A 22,053-nucleotide genomic window follows, 5' to 3' on the forward strand; every position below is an offset into this window, starting at 1 on the left:
AGGAACCATGAGCTTCAATACATGGTTTTTGGAATTGGAGTTTAGTGAAAAATTGAAAAAGGTAATGAGACAATGGCTAGGCTAAGTAAAATTTTAAAATCAAATCGCCTGAAATTGCATATAAAATTCGGGCTATATATCCGTTTAGTTAGATTGGTGTTACTGTATGGACATGAGTCATGGTATGACAACGAAATAATCTCCAACAGATTTAGTAGATTTGAGAACAAAACCCTCAGAAGAATATTAGGAGTTAAATGGCAAGACAGGATTATAAATGAAACTATCAGAGAGATTACTCGAGTGCCATATGTGAATGGGATCATGGTGACGGGTAGATGGAGATGGTTAGAGCGTGTTCATCACACTGTACAAAAGAGATTAGTTCACCAAACCATTAACTGGGCTCCACAAGGCACTAGAAGAGTTGGACGACCCAGGCCTACAGAACTGAGGATTATTAAGTGTGAAGTAGGTAATGATGAGTGGAGAAGTATTGAATTAAAAGCTCAAGATAGAAACGTCTGACGAAATCTAACTGAGGCCCTTTTGCGTCAATAAGCGTAGGAGATGAAGATATATGTGCGTACATATACATATACACTATATATATATATGTATATATATATATATATATATATATATATATATATATATATATATATATACATACATACATAAAGATTATATTAGTCCAAAAAGAAAGACAGCTAGACTTTAATAAATCAAGAGAGCAGGTAGGCTTTAGAAGTGGGTATTCAACAACTGACCATATCCATGTAATTAACCAACTATTGGAAAAATCAAGAGTATGATGCATCACTTTGTACGGCATTTATAGGCCATAAAAAAGCTTTGGATTTCGTCAAGACTTATATAGTAAGGAAAGCCATTCAAAGTCAAGAAATACAAGAATCTAATGATAGAATGTTAAGATATCCAACCCTTAAAACTACATTAAGATGGTGAGAAAAATCTGATTGAGAAAGGAGTCAGATAGGGAGACCTTATCTCTTAAATTATTCACAGTGAGCCTAAAAGAGGCTATTAAAAATGATTGGGAAAATGTAGGAATTAACACTGATGAGGAATACCTTAACAACTTGAGATTTGCATTGTTCTATTTAGTGATTCAAGGGAGCAATTGCAAAAGATGATAGACGATTTGAACAGAGAAAGAAGAAATGGAGGACTAAAAATGGATAGGAGTAAAACTAAGATACTATTCAATTCAAATGCAGACACCAAACAAGAACACTATCATCAGAAAACGCTACACTGAATAAAAAAAACAAAATAAATAAAATACAGTTGCTAGGTTGTTATTCGTATCGAAATTTCTTTGCTTACATAAAGAAGAGTTCAAAAAAAAAAATATAATAAAATCATTATGCATTGCACGGAAACAAACACTCAAAGAAAAAAATCCGTTCTTTTTTTATTGATTACTGATGAGAAAATGACACTTTGTTAGATGGAGGCGATATGAGATTAAAGAAATTTACTATTGCGTATACCAATGACCTTGACTAGTAATTAGATAACACGTTTTTATTATTCTCTTTAGAGTTTTTTCTTGATCCAAGGCAAAAGTGTTATAACCTCTCGCACTATAAAAGCCTCGATGCCTCTGCACACAACCTGATTCTACTCCAACTTGTGAGTCTTAGCAAGAAGTCACAATGAAGTCCTGCCTGGTTATCCTCGCCCTTTTGGCAGCGGTCTGCACGGCGCAGCATCCCTGCTGTGAGTTGCTCAGGTCCTACCTTTTAACCCCCCCCCCCCACCCCCAAAAAAACCCCTTGATTCAAATTTCATCTTTGTCAGTTAAGGAAACTTCTGAAGTCGAGTAGAGCCTAACCCATTCTCACAAAATTATTGTTACTATTATCCCCTCCCCCCCAATCTCTTACTGCTATTTTGGTTACATTGAAGATCTTTTTAAAATAATGATTTAGTTTTTGTTTTTGCACTTGGAGCTTAGGAGATGGAATAATATATATATATATATATATATATATATATATATATATATATATATATATATATATATATATATATATATACTGTATATACATATTGAAAGCATATAGTAGAAATTAAATTTTTATTAGTCATATATAGATGTACCATGGGTTGATTTCCACTTCAATTCTAGTAAAATAAAGTGTATATATATATATATATATATATATATATATATATATATATATATATACACATGTATATATATATATATATATATATATATATATATATATATATATATATATATATATATATATATGACTTCACATTTTTTGCTCAAACATATATTGGTTCTCTAGCATAGATCAAACTTTCTGTTAATGTATGTATACTATGATTTTTACGCATATATATATATATATATGTATATACAACACACACATACGTATATACTTACATACATATATATATATATATATATATATATATATATATGTGTATATATATATATATATATATATATATATATATATATCATCATCTTCATCATTCGTTGCTAGTCCACTGCTGGACAAAGGCCTAATATATGTTCTTCCACTCCCATCTGTCTATGGTCTTTCTAAGCCAGTCTATACCCGCAAGTTTCTTAGCTTGTCATCCGTAGTCTTTTCTTCCTTTTCCTGCTCCACAGAATTCCATGACCGATCTCACCGAATCTCAGCCTCTTCGACGAATGGGGGGGGGGGGAGCTTGTGATATCGATCATCAAATTAAATCTTTCCCGAGTTCGTAGATTTCTGTGAATGTAATGTTTGTATTTTTCCTGTCAGGGCCCAACCCGCCTCAGAACCTGCGAGTGTCTTCCCTGACAGCCCATTCCATCGAAGTAGAATTCGAAGACCCGGATAACCTTCAAGACTGTCCCATCGGCAGCTACCATTACGAGATCGAGAAGGTTCCCATCGGAAGTGAAATCGTGAAGTACAGCTCCACCCCAGACAGAACGCATTCCCACGACTTCCTACTTCTTCATTCGGATACCGTCTACAAGATCTCCGTTACTGCTATCTCAACATTCGATTATTTCTCCCGCCCAGCAACCATTGAAGCCGAAACACTCAAGCAGTAAATCATGTAAAACCTTCAACACTTTGTACGTAAGATTAATTTTTATATATAAAATATATATATAGTTTTATATAGTTTTTTCCTCGTCAACAAGTAAAAAAGTTAAAGTAAAATCAAATTTTCTTTTATTCGTATTAAAAATTTTTAACATTTTATTTCTTGTATTTTAGACTTGAGAGTATGTAGATACAAGAAAAGTCTATACTAATACGAAGATATATATATATATATATATATATATATATATATATATATATATATATATATATATATATATATATATTGTGTGTGTGTAATGAGAGTGGTGAGAGACTGCTAGTTATGTGTGTTGAGCAAGAGCTGGTTATAAGTTCTAGTTTTTTTTTTTTCAAAAAGAAAGATAATAACAAGTATACATGGGTAAGAGTGGCAACTGGAAGAGAGGTAGAAAGGGCATTAATGGATTGTTTGTTGATAACTAAAAGAATGTTTGGAAGATTGAAAGACATGCACGTGTTTAGGGGTATGGCTAACGGTATGTCTGATCATTTTTTTGGTGGAATGAAAATTAGTTGTAGCAAAAGAGTGGGGGAATAGAGTAGGTGGATGTAAAAGGGAGGTAGTGTAGGTTGAAGAGTTAATAAAACCCGAGGTAAAAAGTGAATATCAAGAAAGGTGGGAAATGGCATATGACAGAGGGAAAGTGAGACAAACTGGTAATTTAGAGGATGAGTGTGGTAAGAGGGTTGTTGGAGGCAGTATGAGGAAGGGTAGTGATTAGTGGAATGAAGGAGTGAAGATAAGAGTGGAAGAGAAAAAGAGGGCATTTGAAGAATGGCTGCAGAGTAATAGTGTAAAGAATTATGAAAGATATTGAGAAAAAAATATGTAATTAAAACGAAAGGTAGCTGAGGCAAAGAGGGTGGCTGACCAAAGGTGGGGTCAGGGATTAGATCGTTCATATGAAGAGAATAAGAAGTTTTGGAAAGAAGTGAAGAGAGTAAGGAAGGGTGATGAGAATTGAAGAGACAGTGAAAGATGTTAAAAGGTGAGGAGGCAAGGAAAAAGTGGGCGGAATATTTTGAAAGTTTACTGAATGTTGAGGATAAAAGGGGCGCAGATATAATTGCTGTTGCAGGTGTTGAGGTGCCAGTGATGGGAGATGAGAATGAGAGAGAGATTACAAGAGAGGAAGTGAGGAGAGCACTAGATGAAACGAGAGTAGGAAAAGCACCTGGTATGGATGGTGTGAGAACTGAGATGTTAAAGGAAGGGGGTGTGACTGTACTTGAATGTTTGGTGAGATTGTTTAATATGTGTTTTATTTTGTCATTTGTACCAAAAGACTGGGAGTGTGCGTGTATTGTACCATTATATAAGGGTAAGGGAGATGTGCCTGAGTGTTGTAATTCAAGGGGTATTAGTTTGTCGAGTGTAGTTGGAAAAGTGTATGGTAGAGTAATAATTAATAGGATTAGGGAAAAAAACAGAAAATGCTATCCTAGAAGTAAAGGGTGGTTTTAAAAGAGGTAGTGGACGTATGAATCAGATTTTTACAGGTAGGCATATATGCGAGAAATATTTAGCAAAAGGTAAGGAGGTGTATGTTGCGTTTATGGATCTGGAGAAAGCGTAGAGTAGAGTTGATAGGGAAGCAATGTGGAATGTGATGAGGTTGTATGAAATTGGTGGAAGGTTGTTGTAAGCAGTGAAGAGTTTCTACAAAGGTAGTAAATCAAATGTTAGGATAGGAAATAAAGTGAGAAAGTGGTTTCCAGTGAGAATGATGTTGCCATGGTTGTTCAACTTGCCTGTTGATGGAGTGGTGAGAGAAGTGAATGCTCGAGTGCTTGCACGAGAAGGGAGGGTGGTGCAAGGTTGAATGCCATGTTGAATGGAGAGTTACTTGAGGAAGTACGTCAGTTTAAGAACTTGGGGTCTCTTGTTGCAGTAAATGGTGGAGTGGAAGCAGATGTACGTCAGAGAGTGAACGAATGATGCAAAGTGTTTGGGGCAATGAAGGAAGTGGTAAGGAATAGAGGGTTAGGCATGAATGTAAAGAGAGTGCTGTATGAGAAAGTGATTATACAAACTGTAATGTATGGATCGAAGTTGAAGGGAAATAGAGTGAAAACCGAGACAGAAATTGAATTTGCTTGAAATGAAGTGTCTGGGGAGTATGACCGGTATATCAAGATTAGACAGGATTAAGAATGAAGTAGTGAGGGTGAGAATGGGTGTAATGAATGATTTAGCAGCTAGAGTGGATATGAATGTGTTGAAGTGGTTTGGCCTTGTTGAGGGAATGGAAAGTGGCTGTCTGCTATAGAAGGCGATGAATGCAAGAGTTGATGAGAGAAGTATAAGAGGAAGGCCGAGGTTTGGATGGATGGATGGAGCGAAGAAAGCTCTAGGTGATAGGAGGATAGATGTGAGAGAGGCAAGAGAGCGTGCTAAAAATAAGAATGAATGGCAAGCAATTGTGAAGCAGTTGCGGTAGGGCCTGCTGCTTCCTCTGGTCGCCTTGGTGAGGTAGCAGCAGTAGGGGATTCAGTGTATGAAACTTTATCTGTGGTGGATAACGGGGGTGGGCTGTGGCCCCCTAGCAGTACCAGCCAAACTTGGCTGAATCACTTGTCAGGCTGGGAGGAGCGGAGAAATGAAAGGTCCTGTTTTGTTCATTTGTTTGATGTCGGCTACCTCAAAAAATGGGAGAAGTGCCTTGGTAAATAGTATATATATATATATATATATATATATATATATATATATATATATATACACACATATATATATACGGTATAAATATGAGAAAGAGAGAGAGAGAGAGAGAGAGAGAGAGAGAGAGAGAGAGAGAGAGAGAGAGAGAGAGAGAGAGTAAGCTACAACCCTAGTGGGGGAAGCAAAATGCTATAAACCCATGGGCTCCAAAAAGGAAAAATAACCCAGTGAGGAAAGGAAATAAGTATATAAATAAAGGATATGAGAAATAATTAACAATTAATGAAACATTTTGAAAACAATAGGAATATCAAAACAGATATTTCATATATAAACTATAAAAAGGCTTGTGCCAGCCTATTCAACATAAAAACATTTAGTGAAAGTTTGAACTTTTGAAGTTCTACCGATTCAACTACCCGATCAGGAAGATCATTCCACAACTTGGTCTCAGCTGGAATAAAACTTCCAAAATGCTGTGTAGTATTGAGCCTCGTGATGGAGGAGGCCTGGCTATTAGAATTAACTGCATGCCTAGTATTACAAACAGGATGGAACTTTCAGGAAAGATCTGAATGTAAAGGATGATTAGAATTATGAAAAATATTTTGCAACATGCATAACGAACTCATTGAACGACGGTGCCACAGAATAATATCTAGATTAGGAATAAGATAATTTAATAGACCGTCAGTTCCTGTCCAACAAATTAAGATGTGAATTGGCAGCTGAAGACTAAACAGGAGACCAATACTCGAAAGGTAGAATGAAAGAATAAAAAAACTTATTCAGAATAGATTGATCATCAAAAATCTTGAAAAACTTTCTCAATAAGCCAATTTTTGGTGCAATTAAAGATGACACAGACGTAATGTGTTTCTCAAAAGTAAATTTGCTATTAAGGATCGCACCTAAAATTTTAAGTCATACAAAGTTAAAAATAACCCTAGATCTACATTCAGGAGATGGAATTGATGCAAAGAGTGTGGCATCATCTGCATATGCAACAAGATTGTTTTCTAGTCCAAACCACATGTCATGTGTTTATACAGTAGTATGAAAAGTAATGGGCCAAGAACACTAACCCGAAGAACACCAGATATCACACTCCTATACTCAATATGGTGCCCATCATCAACTCTTTGCGATCTATTATCTAAAAATTCAATAACGGTGCTAGAAACAACCAACGCACTCTCAACTGTTTGAGTTTGAAAAAAAAGGGCTTCATGATTAACACGGTTAAAGGCAGCACTAAAATCAAGCCCAATCATAAGTACTTCCAGAACACAGTCAAAGGATTTCTTTACAGCATTGGAGATTGTAAGAAGGACCTTTACGAAAAAAAATTGCAAACTAAGGAACAGATGATTACCTTCAGCAAACCTATCAGGATGTTTTGCCAGAAGACGTTCAAAAACTTTAGATAATATGGGAGTTATGGATATTGGGGGGTAATCAGTTGGACTTGAGCTATCACAAACACAATATATATATATATATATATATATATATATATATATATATATATATATATATATATATATATATAATATATATATATATATATATATATATATATATATATATATATATATTATATATATATATATATATATATATATATATATATATATATATATGTATATTTTATACAAACATATATATATATATATATATATATATATATATATATACCTCGATATACGAGTGTCCCAACATACGAGAAATTTGAGATACGAGGAAAGTTATGAGCAAATTTTTGCCCCGATATGAGACAAATTTGAAATACGAGGATATGAGACGGTTCCCTATGCGGCCGCTAGGTGGCCGAGTGTGCGAGAGGCTGCTCACGAGGACAGCATCAATCGCTCTTTCCCGTCGGATCTCCGTCGCGTAAAGTTATCTCTGAGCATCGGCCGCAGTGTTTGCATTTTTTTACGTGATTTTTTGCGTTAATCAGTACAGAATTTAGTGAATAAGCAATGGGTCCAAAGCAAGCGATTGCAAACAAGGGTAGTGAAAAAATAAAGCGTATGATGACAATCGAGATGAAGCATGAAATAATAGAAAAACATTAGAGTGGTGTACGAGTGACTGAGCTAGCTCGCCAATATGAGAGGAGTACATCAACAATATGTACCATCCTCAAGCAGAAGGATGCTATAAAGAAGGATATCAGAGACATGTTAGCGAAGTGGCAGTAGTTTTCTGATCTTATGGAAAAGAAGCACCCGAACAAGTTGGTGTGTGGTCGTGCGTTAGCCTTTTGTGACGACACTTGTGTACATCATTTCCATAACATTTTGAAGGGGAGACAAAAGCAAACACCCCTAGATAGGTTTCTTTTAAAAGGGCCAGCAAAAAGTGAAGGTGAAAGCGAGTAAAAAAGTAAGGCAAAAATAGCCAAGCCGGAAGAAGAGAAGTAAAAAAATGAAAATGAAAAAAAAGTTTAGTGTAACGTAAGATTAACATTTAACGTGTTGCCGTCAAGTCTCTCTCCTCCCCTATCTCTCTGCCTCCTCCTCCGCACATCCCGCCGTTAGCCGCTACCGTCTGTCTCGAAGGTAAGAACTCCATAATAATGTCATATTTTATTGCAGATCATAAACATTCCATAGGTACTTGTTATTTTGTGAGTGTAGGTTGTGAATTAGAACAATTAAAAACATGTTTTTTCACTGTAATATACTGTTTTTAGGTGTTTTTTCAGAGGGTGGGAACGGATTAATTTTTCTTAGTTATTTTATATGGGAAAAATTGATTTAAGATACGAGCGAATTGACATACGAGCTCGGGTCCCGGAATGCATTGAGCTCGTATCTCGAGGTATTAGTGTATATATATATATATATTATATATAAATAAAAATATATATATACTGTATATAAATAATCTATATACTGTATATATATATATACTGTACATATATACATATATTATATTATAGTCCCGTGGTCTGGAAACCATAATATAATATTATATATATTACGGCTGGCAAGCTACACAATCTCTCGAGTTCCAAACTCACCTGGTTGTTTTTACATTAATCTGTTATATTTGAAAATATTAAAACCCGAGCTCAGATAATTATATAACTCCCAGACAGTAATATATAAAAACACTGAATATCCAAAGGTCTGTGAAGTACACTTAAAACATAATTGGGTAACCATTATTGAAGAACTATTCAAAACCACCTTTTACTTTGATTCTGTAGCAGGCATACGAGGGAGTACTGAAATAAACACTGGTGATTGGAATAATATGCTTCTTACAAAAATTAATATATTCTATAAAAATTACAACACTTTGAAAGAATTTACATAAAAAAATAAATCACTCGAAATATTAAGTCTGAGCAAAAACTTAAACTAAGACAAAAGAAATGTTACACTCTGAGATTTACATAATTACTTGTTTCAAAGGAAATTAAATTTTTTCACAAATAATTAGTCCTGATACTTGATGAAAATTGTTAAAATTTAACACTCTAATTCTTAAACTCAAAGAAATTACGTAAAATAATTGATAAACTTACAAGATTTTGGCTCGCACAAAGTAGTCGAAGTTAAGCCAAAAATGAATATACTTCACATTTTTACATAAATCTCTCTGGGCCAGTTACAAAGATTTACACAATACCAGCACTCACCGCAACACAATAAATTTAAAATCACCTTTAATGTCTTCCGTAAAGTTTCAACACACTATACACGATTTACTTAGGGCACAAAATCACTTTGGAGAGGGCACTCTCGAGGCACTTGAGAGAGAGGGGATGTTGGCTCTTTCACAGGACAGACCGGTTCTCTTCTGCCCTATGCATCCCTAGGGGCATATATATATATATATATATATATTATATGACTTAGTTATTTCTAGATTGTTCTAGGTCAGATATCTGGAGGCTTGGGGGTTGGCTTCGCGACGCTACTTACCAACTATTTCTATCAAACACCACCTATGCACCAGGAAGATGACTATCTCTCTCTCAGCTAGCTCCGCCCACCTACCATTCTCAGAAAAACACAAAGACAAGATGAATCTAACTCTGGGTTTTTTAAGAAACTTCCAAAACACATGGCAAATATAAAAATTGCATATTTTCGCACAAACATGATGCAATACCTCATGAAAACATAAAAGAAAATTACATAAGTCTTCGTTCATACCTCGTAGGGTCATATCACACTCTTAAACAGTTACATAAGACTTCATAACAAAATACGTGAAAGAAAAAGTTAACTATTATAAATAACGTAAATTTACATATACTGACTTGAATGAAGAATACAGTGAAATTAACAACGGAAGTCTTACGTAATTTACATACCAAACTAATTTGCTAACACTGGGGACATGCCCCATAGATAGCACAGCCTACTTAAACCATTCAGATTAGCCTAGCCTAAGACAAGGTGGAATTAAAACTTCCGACTTAGCCTAAAATATGGGCTAGAAAAGTCCAGCTTATGGAAAACACACAATTTTATATACAGAATTAACATCCTCCCATTGAAACAAACAAAATCAAATCACTGCACTTTAGTTATTCCTTACAATTCACCTGCATTTTAAACACTCACCAGAACTTTCCGAACACCGTCAGATCGTAAACAAGCGGTTTAAACAAATGGTTCCCGACCACATACACCTCATCGTATATGTTTGCCCCTGAGTCACAAGTGTGATAGTCAACATCTACCTGGCTTTGATATGCGAAGTTACTTTTCATGCTATGATATAGTTGTACCGTCATTTTAAATTAGAATGGTTCCGTTATCATATAGAGCACACTGTTGGAGAAGAAAGATCTCACAGTGGAGGATATCGGAGACAGAAGACATTGGAAACGGCTCTCTAGAAATAGCGACCTTGCATGGCGGGAAATGTTTTAGTCGAAGAAGACCGTTCTGTAGGAATAAGTAAAGTTTCTTTTTGATTCAGTCATGTCATTTAGGTAATTGAGTTAATAAAGACAGGTAAACTAAGTGGATAGCTGAAGTAGTCTTCTTATACAACAGTTGACGGTGGTTCTTTTTTTTTCATCTTTCCATTGACTAATGTTGCTCATTTGATTCTACTCTAATTGTATATGACTTGAGACCAGTAAATCTTGAAGCTATTGCTTTAATTATGTTTTTTTTCAATTACAGAACATTTTGTAACAAACATCTCACGTTACAAATTTTGAATGAGGCAGCACATTTTTGTAGTCTTGTGTATTGGATTCGTAAACGCATGGTTCTTCTGCATTGCAACGCTCATTTTAATGTATTAGAAAAAAAGAAACCAGTAAAGAGTTGTTTAAACCAGTTTTGGGAAAATCCTGATAATGATTTTATATCTACTCGTCTGAAAATTAATGTCATTTAGAGCAGAGGCAGTTCATGAAGTATCATAGTACATATTTTAACTCTTCTGAGCGTTCGATAACGGAATCATATAAAAATAGGTTTCATATTCTTTTCTATAGTAACAGTGTATATATATATATATATATATATATATATATATATATATATATATATATATATATATATATATATTAAACAGTGGAACAAACTAGGTTGACGTAAACTCGAGCACTTATAAATCACTAATTTACTTGTGTATATTGCTTTCGGTCTTCTGAAATTTTGTAAGTTTTATAAAATGGAACATGTAAAAATAAAAGTTATTGTGGAATTTCAAATACCTTTATTATATATTATATTGTTAATTTAACGCCAATGTTAACCTTATGAACAAAAACCGTTAAATGTAAACATACAATAATCTAGTTTTATATGATCCTTTGGTGGCATATAAATACCTGGTTGTTCTCTACTTTCAATAAGGTTAGATGTTTGAGAGCTCGTATTATATGCATGCCTCCTCCACTCCCATCACAACGACATTGCTTGAACAACCAAAATGCTTCGGAGACCAAAGTAGCATTTTCCATATAATTTTAGGTTGCTGGTAACAAATATTATGGTTAAAATTGTTTGGTAGCTCTACTTTTCGTGATACACTTACATGTCTTAACAGGTTCCTACAGGCTGGCAGACGTGTATATTACTCACTACGCTCACAGTCTCTCTGCCCTCAGTATTGTTTCATCAGTCACAGAAGGTGTTTGTGCTGTGCAAGTTTACATTTGGAGGGCGAAAGGTAGGTGATTTTAATGTAAAATACTTCATAAACTTAAAATAAATATTAATTGCGCAAGCTATTAATAAGCATAAGAGGCATTTAATTATTTTCCTACTGAATGATATAAATACATACGCTATGTTGTCTTTTTTATGATAAGTTTATGAATACTTATTCTGCTTATCATCTAATTGGTTGTTGTTTTCTATTTTGCAGATGCCTCGTACTTGTGTGAATAGGGCAGAAAACTTCTGCTACATTTGTGGTGGGGTGACCTTTGCATCACAGAAGTGCCGTATGACTGCTCTGGTTAGAAAGGCATATCACCTATATTTTGGATGCAAGATTGGTGACCAGGATAAGAACTGGGCTCCTCACATATGCTGCAACACTTGTGCTACAAACCTTCGCCAATGGTTGAACTGAAAGAGGAAAGGAATGCCTTTTGCTGTGCCAATGACGTGGAGGGAGCCCACAGACCATACCAACAATTGTTATTTCTGCATGGTACCTCCAATACAAAAGGGCTTGTCAAAGAAGAAAAAGGAGTCCATCGAATATCCAAACATTCCATCAGCTATTCGCCCAATTCCACATGGAGAAGGTCTACCTGTTCCTGATGCACCAAGTTCAGTATCTTTCGAATCAGACAAGGAAAGTGGTGGCGAGGAAGCAGGGGAGGATGGCAATGCTGGATTACAAAGTGACCCTAATTTTCATGAAGCACAGTCCTCTAGGCCACATCTCATAACACAAGAGGAACTCCATGACCTTGCCAGGGATCTGCAACTACCCAAGATTAAGGCAGAGTTGCTAGGCTCTCGTCTTCAACAGTGGAATCTCTTAGCACCTGACGTGAACATTTCAAAATTTCGGAACCGTCAGGAGCGCTTCAAAGATTTCTTCGTAATGGAAGGTGATTTACTGGCATGCAAAAATATTAATGGTCTGATGGAAGCACAAGGCATCAAATATGAACAAAGACAGTGGAGGCTGTTCATAGATTCATCAAAAACAAGCCTGAAAGGTGTTTTGTTGCAAAACGGCAATAGTAAACCATCAGTTCCTGTGGGCTATGCACCCTACATGAAAGAAACTTATGAGAATATAAAGCAATGTTGCTGTGCATAAAATATGATGAACATCAGTGGCAGTTCTGTGGTGATTTAAAAGTTGTTGCTATTGTGGCAGGGTTGCAGGGCAGATACACCAAGTACTGCTGCTTTCTGTGTGAATGGGACAGCCGGGCAAGAGATTCCCACTATATAAGGAAAGAGTGGCCACCTCGTCAATCATTGGAGCCTGGAATGAAAAATGTTCAACATCCGCCTCTCATTGAAGCAAACAAGGTTTTACTACCACCTTTGCACATCAAACTGGGGCTCATGAAAAACTTTGTAAAAGCGATGGACAAATCTGGTCAAGGATTCAAGTATTTAACTTCAAAATTCCCTACGTTGAGCGATGCAAAGATAAAAGAGGGAGTTTTCATTGGTCCTCAGATTCGAGAGCTTCTTAAAGACGATGTATTTGAATCAGCTCTTCGTGGGGAGGAGAAGGCTGCTTGGAAGGCATTCAAGTTAGTTGCAAAGTGATTTCTCAGAAACAAAAGGGAGAGAAACTATGAAGAATTGCTGAAAACCTCATCAAAGCTTACAAGATCATGGGATGTAACATGTCACTTAAAATCCACTTTTTGGATTCACATTTAGCCTTTTTCCCAGCAAACTGTGGAGCAGTTAGTGACGAACATGGTGAAATATTTCATCAAGATATTTCAATCATGGAAAAGAGGTACCAGGGTAAATGGAACACAACAATGCTTGCAGACTATTGCTGGTCACTGACAAGAGACGACTCTTCAACCTATTATAAGCGTCAAGCCAAAAGGCAGAGAGTAGATATGGATTAGAGTTTAAAACATAATGACATATACTGTATATTAAAATAAATTAATCAAATATTGCATGCCTCGTATCTTTGAACCTGTAGCCAATACACATTTTTCAACGTGATACTTGGATTCATTGAATGAAAATACATAAAAATCAACTAATCTCATTTAAGAAGCACACAACTTTTCAAAATTTGTTGACCAGTGGGCCATTAACCCTTGGATGCCAGTTGGCATAAATGCAGCCTGATTTGATACCACTTCATGTTTCGTCTTTTCCTCTCGCCAGAAGTTTACGGCAAAGAAAGGATTTTCCCTGTTTGCATTTATAATTTAGCGAGTCCACTGTTATGAGTTGGATCTTTAAGCAAATATGTTTTGTAGTGATTGACAACATTAAAAGCCTGGAAATTTTCAAGAAATGGGAAAAAATAACTTGTCTCGTTTGTTGTTTGACCTATATCTGGTCCACAATCACTTATTTCATCAGCATTTTCTGAAAAAATCAGGACCTTACTTTTATATTGTTTATCACTTACTTTCTTCTGGTTGAAAGTTCTCAGGAAAGAATGCCATAATTAGTATAAAGCACACAATAAAGGTAAAATACCTCAGAGTTAGAATAAACTATCTACCAATCTGTTTTCCAAAGAACTTAAGTGCTATATATGGGTATAGGCCTACAAATTCAGAAGTTCTTGCTTTAGTTTATTTCTCACTATCTTTCATCCGTGAAGGTTAAATGAAGCTTACAAATAATTTATTCATGTTTATTATTATCGATTTAACATTTCCACCTAAATACAACAGTTCATAAGAACTTGCAAACGACTGATCACAGTAGTATCAGTTATCAGTTCCTCAGAGTTTCAGCCTCAATAGTAGCTGGGTGGGAGGCAATATCCCACTCAGTCAATGAAGTGACGGTTATCTTGTAAAGGGTATTGGGAGTAAGGAATGCGAAGTCGTGGTAGTGCGATTGGTCTGATGGGGTCTGAGGATTGGCCAGCGATATCTTGGTGGCTTCCACGACCTTCTCGATTTCCTGGTGGTAGGCTGAGATGGGACATCTGTCAAAATCATCAGGGTCCTCGAATTCGATGCCGATGGTGTGGTCCGAAATATAACCAATGCGGAGATTTTTCGGTTTGCTGGGGACTATAGGAAAGAAGACAAGAGAAACAACTATGAGACTTGAATCAAATTAAAAGGCTTTACTGTGTCCATGCATTAGGCAGTTGCATAACAACAATATCGTAAAGATTGATGATCAAAGTGAGCATATAATTATTATTATCATTATTATTGTTATTATTATTATTAGTATTATTATTATTATTATTTTTATTATCAGTATTATTATAACTTGATAAGCTACAACCCTAGTTGGAAAAGCAGAATGCTATAAGACCAGGGCCCCCAACAGGGAAAATAGCCCAGTGAGAAAAGGAAAAAAAGGAAAAGTAACATTAAAATAAATATTTCCTACATAAACTATAAACACCTTTAAAAAAAACAAAAGGAGGAGAAATTAGAATTGTGTGCCCGAGTGTACCCTCGGGCAAGACAGTGGAAGACCATGGTACAGAGGCGACGGCACTACCCAAGACCAGAGAACAATGGTTTGATTTTGGAGTGTCCTTCTCCTATAAGGGCCGCTTACCATAGCTAGAACTGTTTAAGTTCATGTAAAACTGCAACGCCATCTCCCAAAACAAAGAAATGGCTTCACTAATGGAATGTCAGGATGCCAGAAAACTTTCAATCAATCAATCAATCACTAATTGAATATAAGGATTGATCAAGTTAGACCTTGCTCAAATGGAATTCCTTTCTTTCCGTAGTAACCCTGACTCTAACTTGAAACTCAAAAAAGGATGTTTAAAACGTACTTAAAACGTAATGAAGCAAAATTATCTCCAAGCACAAAGACAGGTTATTTTCGTTGTTCAGTCAAACAAAATATATCACACAGAGCTTTACACTACACTGATCTCCTTCAGAATTCTAAGAAAAAAGAGTCTTGCTCTCAGACGTAAAAATTAATGACATACAATATAAAAGAATATTTCATATAAAGTGCTTCCAATCTGAAGCAAATATCATAAGAATCGTTGATGTGGGCTACATCGAAAGAAACAAGCTGAACTTTATAAGTACACAGATTTCTTTGACAGCCTCTAATTGTCTGGGATGTACAAAAAAGTAACAAATAAACAATTAAGATAATTTACTTCAAGAAGTAGAATTTCCTTGACACTGAAGAAGGCTACATCTATCTTACCAAACACCAAAAGTTGAAAATTAGGAAAGAGTTTATCCTCAACCGAAATATTTCATTAACAGTCTTTTTAAATATAAGTATCACAGAGGTACAATAATACCGAAATATTTAGAATTAATCTAAGAAGCAAAGACATTAATGGAAATCGTTCTGTCTTGAACCAAACAAACGTTACCGAAAGAAACAATACTTACTGCAAGGAAGCTGAGCCAAGCAGGCGACAGCAAGACTCAGGACCAATGGCAAGACGAACTTCATGATGAACTTGTTCCAAGCAGAGCACTGACGTTTAGGTGTAAGTTAAGTCCTTCTTATATACTGGGTATTGGCGAACGCACGGTGTATCAAAAGGAGGACCTAATGTTTTGTAACTTAGCTCTACAAAAAGCGTTGTTAACACAGATGTAGCGTTTCTCACTGGGTCTAAAAAAAATTGATCCACTCATATTACTCAATATCTTGCTTGCCTCAGATGATAAAGAAAGTATAAAATTCAGTAAGCTAAAGAATTACGATATATATATATATATATATATATATATATATATATATATATATATATATATATATATATATATATATATTATCATCATCATCTCCTATTACACCTATTGACGCACAAGGACATCGATTAGATTTTGCTGGTCGTCTCTATCTTGAGCTTTCAAATCAATACTTCTCCATTCATCATCATCTACTTCACGCTGAATAGTCCTCATCCATGTAGGCCTGGGTCTTTCATTTCTTTTAGTGCATTATGGAGCCAAGTTGAAAGTTTGATGAACTTATCTCTCTTGGGAAGTGCGAAGAGCATGCCCAACCATCTCCATTTACCCCTCACAATGATCTCATCCACATAAGGCACTCGGGTAATCTCTCTTATAGTTTCATTGCTAATCCTGTCCTGACATTTAACTCCCAATATTCTTCTGAAGGCTTTGTTCTCAAATCTATAAAATCTGATGGATATTGTTTCATTGTCATATCACGACTCATGTCCAAAGAGTAACAGATCTCACTAAACTGATATATATCTAGATTTTTATATGTAATTTTCAGTATATATATAAATATCTATATATATCCCTTTCTGAATGATCACATTAATATGGTGAAAGGGTTTGTGTATCGCCATGATCAGTGAAGCTGTAATAGTCAGGGCTTCCCAAACTAGGTTGGTTTACTGTGAGCTATCAAATAAATCACAAACATGAATAAGAAAATGTTTGAGGTCTTTGTCTTGCAGAGGACTAGAAACAGCTGCATTTGATGTTGTATACACACATATAATATACATACATACATACACACACACACACACATATATATATATATATATATATATATATATATATATATATATATATACTGTATGTATATATATATATATAATATATATATATAGGATATTATTACCTCTGGCTAAATACATAACATCCCGAGTTCCAACCTCACCAGTTTATTTTTACATAGGTCTGTTACACTTGAAAATTAATATCCGAGCTCTGAGAAATTATGCAACTCCAAGAGGGCAATATACAAAAACACTGAATATCCAAAGGTCATTTACTTTACTATTCAAAACAAACTGGGTAATTACTTTACTTGAACTATTCAAAGCAACCTCTTACTTCAATTCTTAGTCAGGGATACGAGCAAGGTCTATTAGGAAATAATGACGATCGAAATAATACACTCTTTACAAAAATAAACATATTCAATAAATTAACACCCCAAGTAAATTACTTGAAGTATTAAATCTTCAACAAAACCTTAGACTATACAAAAGAAATACAATCACTTGTTTCACTGGAAATTAATCTATAATATATTTAATTTTGATAATTAATGAAAATAGTTAACACTTTAACACTGTAATGATTAAATACTAAATGAAATTTACATAAATATAACTTACGTGTTTCGGCTCACACGACGTAACTGATCAGTTAAGCCAAAATAAATACACTTCACTTTTCAACCTAAATCTCACAGGGCCAGTTACAAAAATTTATGTTATACAAATACTTTCATTAACATAATACACTTGGAATCACATTCAATGGATTTATCAACGTTGGAACACACTTCACACGATATATGTTGGATAGAAATCGTTAATCACGTTTGAGTGGGCACACACTGGACACACTTGAGAGGAGAGAGGATGTTGGTTCTTTCACAGGGACAAGTTGGATCTCTTCTGCTGCTTACAATTTCCTAGGGGCATATATATATTGACTTAAAACTTCTAGATAATTCTAAATAGATTATTCTCGTGGCTTGGGGGCAAGGCCCCAGCAGTGCCAAAGTTGCTAACTAAGTCTATCGAACAGGGGAACAAACCTTGCTCGAGAGGTAACTCTTTCTCGGCTAACTCGCCCACATGCCTCCTCGAAACAATAAAAAAAGATAAAACAACTCTGTGCTTTTCAAGAACATTCTAACTACGGGAAATATAAACATGATGTAATACCTAGTAAACATAGCATAAGCCCTCGTGTTCATACATCGTATGTGTCGTATAGCATACCTAAACGAGGTTACATAAGTCTTCGTAACAAAATAAGTGAAGTAAAACGTTAATTCTTAAAAACAACGTAAATTTACATACACTGACTTGAATGATAAACACAATCAAATAAACGACAAAAGTTTTACATAATTTACATACAATTACTTAAACCAACAAGAGAGGAACTCACCTTACAAGCTGGCTATACACCTCTTAAATACACAAATAAAATACATGAATAAAATATTTACTCTACAATAGACCAGCTTCGTAAGAATATATATAAGAATACACATATAAATATATATATATATATATATATATATATATATATATATATATATATATATATATATATTTATAATATATATATATATATATATATATATATATTCATAAATATATATATATATATATATATATATATATATATATATATATATATTATGAATATATATATATATATATATATATATATATATATATATATATATATAAACAGTATTTACATAAGGCACATAATTAGTGCATGATGCAAATTATGGGCGATTCAACTGAACCATAATAAAGCCCAAAGAATGGTTGTTGTATGTCAAGGACAGATGTGGCTCCTCAACATCCAGATCTTTGCAATAGTCAAATTCACGGAGGCCTTGGCATGCCTCCTTTGGCGATGGACACACAAATAACAGAGATAAATGCAAAGCCATCTATAAATTACATCGGCCATTGCTGGTCCACTGCAGGAAAAAGGCCTCAGAAATGTTCTTCCACTCGTGTCTGTTTATGGTCTTTCTATGCTACTGTATGTCACAAATTTACTTTGCACATCAATCCATCGTCTTCTCCTTCTTCCCCTGCTTCGTTTGTAGTCTCTAGGGACCCATTCTAATATTTTTCTTGTTCATCTATTATCTGTTGTTCTCATTATATGCCCTGGCCCAATCCATTCCTTTTTCTTACATGTTATTAAAATATCCTTTACTGTGCTTTAGTTTGCTCTTTTTCAATCTCTTTAGTGTTATTCCCACCATTATTCTTTCCATCGCTTTTTTGAGTTGTCACTAACTTATGTTCTAAGGCTTTAGTAAGGCTCCAACTTTCTGATGCATAAGTTAATACTGGCAAGAGTACCTGACTAAATAATTTTCTTTTTAGAGAAAGTGGCATTTAACTTTTCATAATCCTTCTTTGTTCACCAAAAGCTCTCCACCACATGCTTATCCTTCTTTCAATTTTGGTCTTATGTCCTATGGAAACCCTTACTGTCTATCCTAAGTAGGTATATTCATTAACAATCTTTAGAGTTTCGTCCATAGCTATTATTTGTTGTCTCTGCATTTTCATTGAATATTATCTTAGTTTTACTCATTTTCCTTTTCAGTCCTACATCTCTCCTTTCTCTTTTAAAATCTTCGCTAAGTCTTTTGCCATTCTTCCTATGATTCACTAAACACATCTACATCATCTGTAAATGTTTAAGTTGTTAAGCTATTCAAACCTGTGCCCTTTACACTATATATCCCACCTCAACCAACCCTCTCAAAGCTAAGTAATCTGTGACAGATGGTTAAGGGATCCTAAACACTTAAAACTCTCATCGGAACCTTCATTTCAATTTAGGCTTCTTCCATCTTTGTCATACATCTTCTTGAAACCATAAGGGGAGAATCTTAGCGTCATATCAAAGTGTTAATTAGATTTGAGAATTTTCACAGCCATTGCATGCTCAACGTCTTTAAAGTTGATTCCACTAACATATAGTATCTGGTCTGCTTCTGTTAGGCATATGTGGACTATGAAAAAGCCTTTGAAAGTGTGCAATGCCAATTTTGTAGAGAGTCCTGGGTTATTATGGAATTCCTCTTAAATAAACAAATTTGATTAAGTCTATTCTTAAGCATAGCAAGTGCAAAGTTAATGTTAGAGGAATCCTACCAAATCAACTTTAAGTGAACAGCAGAGTACTTCAAGGAAATGCTGTTTATCCTCATTATGGACTTTGTAATGGGTACAACAGTTGGAGAAGGTGGAAAAGGATTGGACTGGATTGGTATTAGGATATTAGCTGACCTAGAGTATGCTGATGATGCTGTCTTTAATAGAAGAACACCACATAATTTGCAAAGCTTGCTTACCAGAATGCAGGAAATATCACAGGACGCTGGGTTCAAGGTTAATAGAAGAAAGACAGATGATGAGAACGGAATATGCAATAGAAGATGAAATATCATTGGGAGGAGAAAGGATTAATGAGGTAGAATCAATTAAGTATTTAAGAACTATGATCTCCAATACTTGGTTTTTAGAATTGAGATTTTAGTGAAAAATTGAAAAACATAATAAGATAATGGCTAGGTTGAATAAAATTTTTAAATCAAATCGCCTGATATTACATATAAAAATCAGGCTATAAATCAGTTTAGTTAGATCGGTGTTACTCTATGGACATGAGTCGTGGTATGACAATGAAACAATCTCCAACAGCTTTAGTGGAATTGAGAACAAAGCTCTCAGAAGAATATTAGGAGTTAAGTGGCAAGGCAGAATTAGAAATGAAACTATAATAGAATACTCGAGTGCCATCAGTGGATGAGATCATGTTGAGGGGTAGACGGAGATGGTTAGGGCTTGTTCTTCACACTCCCCAAAAGAGATAAGTTCAACAAACCATTAACTGGGCTCCACAAGGTACTAAAAGAGTTGGACGACCCAGCCCTACATGACAGAGTACTATTGAGCTTGAAGTAGGTAATGATGAGTGGAGAAGTATTAAATTAGGAGCACAAGGTAGAAACGTCTGACGAAATCTAACTGAGGCCATTTTGCGTCAATAGGCGTAGGAGATGAAGATATATATATATATATATATATATATATATATATATATATATATATATATATATATATATAAAGATTACACTAGTCCAATAAGATAAACATTTAGACTTTAATCAATCAAGACAGCAGACAGACTTAATAAGTGGGTATTCAACAAATTCATGTAATTAACCAGCTAATGGTAAAATCAAGAGAGTATGACAAACCACTTTGTATGGTATTTATATGCAATAAGAAAGCTTTAGATTGTGTCAAGACCAAGACTTCAGTAGTAATGAAAGCCCTTCAAAGTCAAGGAATAGAAGAATCTTATGATAGAACCTTCTAAGATATCCATACAGGAAGTATAGCAATCCTAAAACTATATATAGTGAGAAAATTCCGATTGAGAAAGGAGTCAGATAGGAAGACCCTTTCTCTTCTAAATTATTCAGTGTGCCTAGAAGAAGCTTTTATAAATTATTGGGAAAATGTAGGAATTAACATTGATGAGGAATACCTTAACAACTTGAGATTTGCAAAAGTTGATAAAAGATTTGAACACAGAAAGCAGAAATGGAGGACTGAAAATGGATATGAAAA

The 22,053-nt window shown here is 34.8% G+C and overlaps 2 protein-coding genes and 1 pseudogene across 2 annotated transcripts; 2 read left to right on the forward strand and 1 right to left on the reverse strand.

Annotated features, from left to right (window-relative positions):
* The first annotated feature begins 1,591 nt into the window (after positions 1–1,591).
* LOC137631040 (uncharacterized) lies at positions 1,592–3,111 on the forward strand. Its single transcript, XM_068362610.1, has 2 exons — positions 1,592–1,746; positions 2,799–3,111. Exons 1-2 carry the CDS (start codon positions 1,683–1,685, stop codon positions 3,095–3,097), a joined length of 363 nt encoding a protein of 120 aa, XP_068218711.1. The 5' UTR covers positions 1,592–1,682; the 3' UTR covers positions 3,098–3,111.
* On the forward strand, positions 3,111–14,212 carry LOC137631041 (uncharacterized; annotated as a pseudogene).
* Positions 14,213–14,587: 375 nt separating this feature from the next.
* Positions 14,588–16,468, reverse strand: LOC137631037 (uncharacterized). Its single transcript, XM_068362606.1, has 2 exons — positions 16,310–16,468; positions 14,588–14,989 (listed from the first exon to the last, which is right to left on the reverse strand). The coding sequence occupies exons 1-2, from the start codon at positions 16,371–16,373 to the stop codon at positions 14,685–14,687; spliced, it is 369 nt and encodes a 122-aa protein (XP_068218707.1). The 5' UTR covers positions 16,374–16,468; the 3' UTR covers positions 14,588–14,684.
* Between the last annotated feature and the right edge of the window lie 5,585 nt (positions 16,469–22,053).

Source organism: Palaemon carinicauda, chromosome 39 (genome assembly GCF_036898095.1).
Source record: "Palaemon carinicauda isolate YSFRI2023 chromosome 39, ASM3689809v2, whole genome shotgun sequence".
NCBI lineage: Eukaryota > Metazoa > Arthropoda > Malacostraca > Decapoda > Palaemonidae > Palaemon > Palaemon carinicauda.